The sequence below is a fragment of the Myxocyprinus asiaticus genome, chromosome 32 (assembly GCF_019703515.2).
Source record: "Myxocyprinus asiaticus isolate MX2 ecotype Aquarium Trade chromosome 32, UBuf_Myxa_2, whole genome shotgun sequence".
Lineage (NCBI taxonomy): Eukaryota > Metazoa > Chordata > Actinopteri > Cypriniformes > Catostomidae > Myxocyprinus > Myxocyprinus asiaticus.
The window spans coordinates 34,654,343-34,664,422 of record NC_059375.1 but is presented as its reverse complement, the minus strand read 5'-3'; the positions used below and the strand labels follow the sequence as shown (position 1 = coordinate 34,664,422).

At 36.2% G+C, this 10,080-nt stretch overlaps 1 protein-coding gene across 1 annotated transcript; it reads left to right on the top strand.

Annotated features, from left to right (window-relative positions):
- The first annotated feature begins 383 nt into the window (after positions 1-383).
- On the top strand, positions 384-7,911 carry LOC127423581 (retinal rod rhodopsin-sensitive cGMP 3',5'-cyclic phosphodiesterase subunit gamma-like). Its single transcript, XM_051668023.1, has 4 exons — positions 384-512; positions 1,863-2,070; positions 6,336-6,376; positions 6,660-7,911. Exons 2-4 carry the CDS (start codon positions 1,925-1,927, stop codon positions 6,734-6,736), a joined length of 264 nt encoding a protein of 87 aa, XP_051523983.1. The 5' UTR covers positions 384-512; positions 1,863-1,924; the 3' UTR covers positions 6,737-7,911.
- Positions 7,912-10,080: the final 2,169 nt, after the last annotated feature.

Sequence of the window (10,080 nt, the reverse complement as noted above, 5' to 3'; positions counted from 1 at the left end):
CATTGATGATTTTTTAAATATTAAATATGAATAGTTATGCCACTGTATGCATAAATGCTATGCATAATATGAGAGAAAGAAACAGAAGATCTGACTGCATTATTATGGCAACAGGTCACAGCTTTTTAAAATTTTTGAAAAATTGTACAAATTACCCTTGAAAACATTCTAGGCCCATATACACAGTATATTTGCCCATCGTTGATAATTTTATGTTCCACAACAATAGGACATAAATATAGCAATAGGTTATAATCAAAACAAGTTGTTACATGCACATGGTGCTACACAAAACACATGCCCCACTAAACATAGTCTGTAGTCAAGGGGATCAGGGGAGGGAGACGTCTCCCTTCTAATCTTCTGAGGGGGCCAGAAAGTATAAAAGACCTATCTTCCCAGCATCACTCCTAAAGAAAGCCTAGCATTTACATCTACTCCTCCACAGGAGATAGACACATTGAACAGTTCTGCAACTGCACCCATTCATCAGCCTGTCAATCAATAAATCGGTAAGTAAAAGAATGGAATCATGCAATATGCAATGGGTTGCTCATATTTTTAATAATAATTTAGTAATAATAATAAAAAGATACAACGTCATGTGGTCTTAATGCTGTATAATGCTCAGATGCAACAGTGGGCTCTCAGTAGACAAGTTTCATAAAGTAAATGTGAAAGCAATAATATGCATTGGGGTCTTGTATGACCCTGAAGGGGTGTATGTTATTAATAACCAGCTGACTGTTTATTATCTTGCTTATTACATGGCTCCTTACCAAATAAGTAAATGTATAAGAACTTGTTATGAGTTGAAATTATTTCATTATGCAAGAAGAAAGAGACAAGAGTGATACGAGAGAAATTAGCATAGACATGTAGGAAAGAACTGTGCATCCTTTCATATAATATATCTCTAAAATATAAAACTTTCTGTCTAACTATTTCATGATAAGTGGATTTTTTACATTTATTGTGTCGAATTTCCTGCAGAGTGATTTTATTAAGACTCAATTACAGTATTATTATTATTAATTATTATTATTAACATTCATTAATTAAAGGCTTTGAATATTCATTTTGAACTTCTATTATTAAATACAACTGCATTATATGCATATGAAACATTACACTTATTTTATTAATAAAATATAATAACATTTTGATAGAATTCATTGCTGTAATTTCTCTTCCAAAAACGCTTATTCACAATGTTGATTAAACAGAAAACAAACAGCTGACATAATTGTAACACTATTCCTGTTTGTGGTTGAGGAATATACCTGAAGGTCAAATTTTTGACTTGTATCTTTAGTTGGCTCAGCAAATTTGGTGTTATCCTTGCTCTAATAAGATTAACCCAAGTGCAGATTGCCACTATTGGATGGGACAGGGGACATTTATTAATCCAAGCCCTGGATTACACAAAATGGGTCACCCTACCCATTACCTGAGCTCATTTCTGGGAGCACGGGCCATGCTAAACATTTAATTGGAGCAGAAATGTATCTGGATTTGAGCATTACTCATCAGTAAGAGGATTATGGATACAGTTCTCTCAGTCTGAGGTGACTGGAAGATATGAAGTCCTGTGGCTGTCATAGATGTTAATTATGCATACAGTAGCCTATGGCTGTTTCTTAGGGTGCCAGTTTAGCCCTGCAATTAACAACCTGGCATCATGTGTAATTGAAAATGTATTAAATACAGCTTTTATTTATTGTATACCTGGTGGGGAGCCATTATTTCCAATTCTCTTTTGCAGCACTCTATTGATTGGTGCCAACTCCCATTTATAGAATAATCAATATGTCATTGGTTGTGGGCCATAAACTCACTCCAGTCTTTCTTATTTACATCAGACTGAAGCACTACATCACGGAGAGCAAATACAAAGAGAAGTGACCGATAGAAACGAAAAGCCATGAATCTTGAGCCCCCCAAACCAGAGATGAAGTCAGCCACCCGTGTCACCGGTGGCCCTGCAACGCCACGCAAAGGACCGCCCAAGTTCAAGCAGAGGCAGACTCGTCAGTTCAAGAGCAAGCCACCAAAGAAGGGTGTGCAAGGGTAAGTTTGAAGTGTGGAAACTAAACACTGAACTGATCACAGACTGGTTTCCATGATTTTATGATAATGGCTTTGTGGTTATCTACACACTTTACAATAAGGTTCCATTCATTAACATTAGTTAATACATTAGGTATCATAAACTAAAAATGAACAATATATTTTACAGCATTTATTAATCTTTGTTTATTCTAGATAATAAAAATAAAATGTTAGTTCAAGTTAGTTCATAGTGCATTAACTAATATTAACATATAAAACTTTTGATTTAAAAAATGCATTGCTATATGCTGAAATTAACATTAATCAAGATTAATAAATGCTGTAAAAGTATTGTTCATTATTGGTTCATGTTAACTCATCTTTTTAACTAATGTTAACAAATGGATGGAAAGTGTTACCATGCAGACATTTACTATAATACTAGTAACAATAACATTATGGAATTCTATCATACACTCTAAAAACAAAAACAAAAAAAAAGGTTCTATATAGAACCTTTTAACATTTTATATAAATAACCTTTATATAGAACCTCTTAACATTTTCTACTTTTTAAAGGTTCTAAATAATATAGTAGTATTCTATCATACAATCTTAAAAGAAAAGGTTCTATATACTGTAGAACCTTTTAACATTTTCTATATACAATAATACTGGTTACAATAATATTATAGAATTCTAGCATACACTCTTAAAAGAAAAGGTTCTATATAGAACCTTTTAATGTTTTCTAAATATAATAATACTGGTTACAATAATATTATAGAACTCTGTACACTCTTAAAAGAAAAGGTTTCATATGGAACCTTTTAAAGTTTCTATCTCCAATAATACTGGTTACAATAATATTATAGAATTCTATACACTCTTAAAGAAAAAGTACCTCAGTAGATGGGTGCAGAGTATATAATATGTATAATTATATTAGTATATAATTAAAATAAAGTATTAGACTAAAAGTACACTTGTAAAATCTATTTTATTTTCTCTTTACATCATTATAATTCTCCTAAAATTTACTTCATACATTCCCTTCCAGAGGGACTTTGTTCCCTTCTCACACAAAGTGCTGGCGCTTGTTAAAGAGTGACGTGCTGTCATAGCAACCATAAGTTCTGTTTCAGTTTGACCTATGAAGACCCTCTCGTTTAAAGGTGCAGTATGTAAGATTCAGAATCCCTTGTTATTAATGACACCTGTGGCCATTAAGTGAACTGCAGCCAGCTACCAGTTGCTCGTGATTGTGCACACACTACATAGGGACAGGAGCGAGCATCGACCAAAACAATGACGTAACGTACAAAGAGGCTGAACTTGATTCACCGGCATCATGCTGACAGATGAGGTAGCATAATTAAAATTACACAGTTATGATTGTTTTACCACAAACTTTGAGACTGCATTTTATATTTGACTCTCCAGTGCTGGAACAGGGCTAAAACAAAGTGTGGATATAGGTCTGACTATGCGAGACTGTAGTTTGAAGTAATCACTTTTCTTTGCATGATACATTGACTGCATTTATACGATAGCCTATATCGGCGTTAGCTAGCTAGCCAGCTTTATCAATAGTTGTTAGCTAAATTTGGTGGATGATGACAGTAGCTGTTTATAAAATAGTCTGTACATTATAAATATGTTGATACAATTCAGTATTGATGTGATTCCATCACAACTGTCATTTTGATATATCGATGCGCTATTTTTTATATACATTTTCTGTATAACCAATTTACGTTACACTACTGAATGGAGCTTTTAGCATTATCTTGAACATTGTCTAGCATTCATTTCATGTGTTATTGTAGTTTAACTTGCTGAATAATTACAGATTAACATTGACATTAATCTGACTTTTAGTATAAAGAGAAGATCGCTGAAATTATTTGAAAGTTGCGAAGCAAGGTAGCTTGCAATTCGTCAGCGTTAGCAGGCAAGATCAAGTTAGCTAAAATTACACATATCAATCCTTATGGCACTATATTTCACATGCTTTGCAGTTATGTAAGCTTACCTGTCCAATAAGAAGAACGACAATTCAGGGTCGGTTTTGATCCCCAAAATGTGTTTGGATGTGTTTTTTTTTTTTTTTTTGGCTTACTCTGAGTTTGTGTAGGAGTCCGTGTTGTGCTGGGAGCCGGACGTTTGCTGGATTCCATCTCTAAGATAACGTTACTTAGTGTTGCAGACAGTTGTCGCTGTTGAATAGCGGAAGAGAAGCACTGAGGCAAGGCTCTCGGGAGCGCGCATAAACGTCACATCCTTTGGATTTTACCGGCAAAAGCGACCCGCTCCCTTCACATAAAATTCAGTCTACAGGCTTTAATAGGCAACCTAGGAAGTCCGGGAAGGGCTCATTTTTTAAGTTGCGTCACAAGCCGTTCACACATTGGCAAATAAAAGGCGAATATTACATGAAAAATGTTACATATTGCACCTTTAAATGAGGCTTGTTTAAAGGAGGATGCTCAGTATACTGCAGCCTTCAAAGGACACGTCCTACCAAGCATGCAGCCTTCGAAACGAGACACAGCTTATATCTACCTTTTTCTTGAATTCGGAAGTGTTCCGCGATTTGACTGTTCAAATTCAATTTCTGGTCTCCAGTGTTTTCACTCCCATCGCCATATATTCTTAGCGTGTAATGTGATGTTTAGAGTATTACATTTGCAAAAATGGTATATAAAAACAATACTAATAATAATAATAATAATTGGCTGTGTAGTGCCGATACTTCACAGAGTTCAGATGACCGTTTTTTATTGACAGTGTGTGCAGACTACTTTGAGTTGTTATGATAGCTAACAACAGCAAGTTGAGCCTGAAATAAATGGTGGTTGTTCTCTGTCTAAATCCCTCGTTTCGGTAGTTTTTACATTGCGTCACGAGACCAGAAACAAAAAACAGGCAATTAGAATCATCATGGCGCCATAAAGTGGTTGCTCAGGAAAACTGTGGATAGAACCTTTTAACGTTTTCTATATACAATAATACTGGTAAAAATAATGTTATAGAATTATATCATACACTCTTAAAAGAAAAGGTTCTATATAGAACCTTTTAATGTTTTCTACAATAATACTGGTTACAATAATAATATAGAATTCAACCTATATTCAACATACACTCAATCATACACAATGTATTTATTTTTTTATTTTTTCCCCTTTTTCTCCCAATTTGGAATGCCCAATTCCCAATGTGCTTTTAAGTCCTCGTGGTTGCGTAGTGATTCGCCTCAGTCCGGGTGGCGGAGTGATCTCAGTTGCCTCCGCGTCTGAGATCGTCAACCCGCGCATCTTATTGAGCACGTTGCCATGGAGACATAGCGCGTGTGGAGGCTTCACGCAGGCTTCACGCAGAATTTTTTTATTTTTTTGGATTTTTCCCCTTTTTCTCCCAATTTGGAATGCCCAATTCCCAATGTGCTTTTAAGTCCTCGTGGTCGCGTAGTGATTCGCTTCAGTCCGGGTGGCGGAGTGATCTCAGTTGCCTCCGCGTCTGAGATCGTCAACCCGCGCATCTTGTTGAGCATGTTGCCACAGAGACATAGCGCATGTGGAGGCTTCACGCAGGCTTTCACGGTAACCACGCTCAACTCACCACACGGCCCACCGAGAACGAACCACATTATAGTGATCATGAGGAGGTTACCCCATGTGACTCTACCCTCCCTAGCAACCAGGCCAATATGGTTGCTTAGGAGACCTGGCTGGAGTCACTCAGCACGCCCTGGGATTCAAACTAGGGAACTAGCGAACTAGCGAACTCCAGGGGTTGTAGCTAGCGTATTTACCACTGACCACTCTTAAAAGCAAACGTTCTATATAGAACCCTTTTACATTTTCTATATATAGCCTTTATATAGAACCTCTCAATGTTTTCTACTTTTTAAAGGTTCTGAATATAACCTTTATGGGGTTCCAAACATGGGATTATAGTTTTTATTTTATTGCCACATCATTTCATGTTTATATGAATTAAAATAGGCCGTATCAATAGATACTTTATTAATAGAAGAATTTGAAATAACCATAGCCATAATACATTAAAGTATTATTTAATAAAGCCTATACAGTGTTATTCATTTAGTTATTCAGTTTTGGCCTATAGAACAACTTTGTGCCAAAAAGTTTCTAAATTTGAACAAAGAACGTTTTTTTTGGAACAAAAAAAATTACAAATTAAGTGAAGCATTCTTTCTAATTGAGTAAAGAACCCCATAGTCTATATTTATTATTATTATTTTTATTTTTTTACAGTTTCGGAGATGACATCCCTGGCATGGAAGGTTTAGGCACTGGTAAGTTTTATCTGCATTTCTCCTACGTGTTTTGCTGTCCCAATTCTGCCAAAGTGATCTACCACCTATTCTAGGCTGCCCTTGTCTTAAATGATTAGACCGATCAGACAGTGTATGCCAGACAAGCCTCTCGCACTAGGCATCATCCAACATCCTATATGACATGTATGACTTCACTATGATTAGCCAGACCTACTGTAGCCTTCAAGCAGCTTGGGTTAACCCTTAGATTAATGGTTCATTTCATTTCACAGAACTCACATTGCTGTGCTTTTTCTTGCAGACATCACTGTCATCTGCCCCTGGGAGGCCTTCAACCATCTGGAACTTCACGAGTTGGCTCAGTATGGCATCATCTGAGCCCACCACTGTCCCATCATCCTCTGTGCAATTTAGACCCCTTCCTGTCATGTGCTACAAACCACCTGCCATCGGTTCCAAGAGGACCATTCCTACTTTTATAACAGAATAAACAAAACAAAACAGCAACATTTATAAAAATGGAAAAACACTCACCAAAAATTGTAAATCTGACCATACGTCCTTCCGGTTTCTCTTTCTTGCAGTCAGAGTACATTTTCCATGTCTTATACTAGAACAAATTCAAATCTATATTTTGCTCAGTATCCTGTCAGATTGGGTTCAGTTTTCAGACACACTGTAACTCTTACCTTTTGTGTGCTCTATTCTTCTTTTTTCTACTCTTCCTCCCTCTTTTCTTTTGGAACATGAAACTTACCCAAGCAACACAGCCTCAGAGTGAGTAAAAACAAATGTCATACCCGTGAAATGCCTGACTTCTCATTTCACGCGCCTCGGTGCCTCCTCTATCCACCTTCGCCGAGTTCATAAGAAAATATCTAAGTCCTGTAGAGATGACACACCATGCTGGCCGACATTGAGAGTAATTTGGCAGAGATGCTACATTTAGAGCAATCCCCAAAACTGTAACTCAGGTGACTAAAAGATAACTGCAGATCCTTAAAGAAGTTTCAGCCTTTCTACCATCTTCTACTTTTTTATTTCTGTGCATTTGGTGTAACTTAATGATCCGTTTAGTGAAAAATGCTTGATTTACTGTAAAAAATTGCTTGTCTTGTTAGCACTATTTTTGGTCAAGCACGCTGTTGTTGTTCCTAATGCATGCAATTCAATGCATGCAAACCCAACATCCAGGTTAGTGGATAGTTAACACTCACATACAGATAATAGGGTATAAATCACACCCTGAATTATGATTGTAACACTAGCATTCATTTTTGGTTTGGTGACTGTGTTTGATTTGGAAGCAGTATTGGGCTGTCAGTTTGTGCTATTTCATCCTTCATCATCATCATCATCATATCTTATTATCATTATGTCATCATCATGTCCCTCATTTTACTTCTCATTTCTATTTAATGCATTTCTTTCCATTTGTATATTTCATTGTATAATATTATTCATTATAATTTTATGTAATCTTATATAGCTTCATTTAAATGTCCTGTATTTTATAGATTTATTTTTTATTGAATTTAAAGCCAATAATTTGACTGTTTCTTCATTGCATGCTCTTTCACCATTAATTTTGTGGCACTTGTGTTTGTTTAGTTATGGACATTCATTCATTCATTCATCCATCCTTCAGTTACATTTCATGTTTTCAATCAAATTTAATGAATTGTAATAGAAAAGGCCACTTTCCCACCACAGTCAAGAAAGGATCCAAAATAAATAGATTCAAAGTAAACTCTACATTTTAAAAGGAACAGTCAAAGTAATGGTTTGCACAAGCATGAATATATATGTTCATTTTCGCCCAGATCCTTTACAAATATTACATTATATGCCCTAAAACCTCAAGCTCGGTGTGAAATTCTGCTGTGATGTTTGGACTGTATTTTGCAGTAAATGGTTTCAGGCTGCTCGTGTCTCTATGTTTGAGGGTTGACTCTTGAAAACATCAGTGACTGAAGAGATGTTTTCTCTCTACAGGATGAGATCAAAATAAAGCTTGGAAAAAAAGAGAAAAAAGGAACGGTGTGTTTTACACTCTGTGGCAGGGTGAGCAAGAGACAGACACAGTGGTGTGGCGTCAAGCCTCGGAGAGGCATTTATTGGAAACAGAAATAAACGTAAAAATGTCCAAAAGGGATGATAAAGTCGGCCGCTCACGCTCCCCTCCAAGGTCCACGGCGCGTGGGGCGGCGGCGTCACTGCCGGGCCGCCTTCCTCTTACGCTTGCCGCGGGCCTGGGAAGACAGGCCGCCAATGATGCCGCCGCCCCACGCGCCGTGGCTTTGGAGGGGAGAGTGAGCGGCCGACTGACCCAGCCTGTGCCTGGGCTATCCTATGGACACTACCCCGCCCCTTTCACGGAGCCCCGTTCACCGCGAGGATGCCAAATTCCCCCTTTATTATGAACACTATTCCCCCTTGGACACTTTATTACCACTTTTGGACATTTTACGTTTATTACTGTTTCCAATAAATGCCTCTCCGGGGCTTGACGCCACACCCACTGTGTCTGTCTCTTGCTCACCCTGCCACACTCTTAAATTTCAATAAAAATGATTATTGAAGATGACAGGTAGGTTGCTCCCAGTCACCATTTTCTTTCATTGTACAGGGAAAAGATACAATGAAAGTGGATGGTGACTGAGGCTAACATTCTGCCGAACATACTTTTGTGTTCCTCGGAAGAAATAAAGTTATAGACTTAAGAAAGTTGTTTTGGAAATACATGAGGGTGAGTAAATGAATTTTAATTTTAGGGTGAACAATCCCTTTAATGCGGTGTGTTTTATTTTTTTTAGAGAAATTAGCGTTAGCATAACAGTGTGTCCATACATGCAGCGCATTCAAAATATATATAAAACAGACACGATTCATCATATTATTTATATATATATATATATATATATATATATATATATATATATATATATATATATATATATATATAATTTTATAAATTAAAATAAATTATATTGATAAAATTAAAGAAATGAAAATAAATTACATTGATAAATTTTAAATAAATAAACCACAAAAAGAAAAAAAGAAGAAAAAAGATGCCTTAGCAACTACAAGAATCTCATTTAATGTCATGAAATAAAATTAAAGGAATATTCCGGGTTCAATACAAGTTAAGCTCAATCGACAGCATTTGTGGCATAATGTTGATTACCACAAAAAGTAATTTCGAATTGTCCCTCATTTTCTTTAAAAAAAGCAAAAAAATCGAGGTTACAGTGAGTCACTTTCAATCGAAGTGAATGGGGCCAGTTTTGGGAGGTTTTAAAGGCAGAAATGTGAAGCTTATACATTTATAAAATCACTTATATTAATTATTCTGTTAAAACTCATGTATGTATCTCATGTATGTATCAGCTGTAAAGACGTTTACATTTTTTCCCCAGTCATTTTAGGGTTTTATGGTTTGTTGACATTACATCGTCATGGCAACGAAGTTGTTACCTACACAGACAAGGTTAGTAAGCGATTTTATCACACTAAAACCATGTTAACACGCATATTGTTTATGACTTGTGGCTATACTTTTGAAACAGTGAGTATTTTAACGTTTACGGATCGGCACCATTCACTTCCATTGTAAGTGCCTCACTGGAACCCAGAGTTTTACCTTTTTTAAAGAAAAGGAGAGGCAAGACTAAATGTATTTTTGTGGTAAACAATTTATCTCACAAATGCTGTCGATT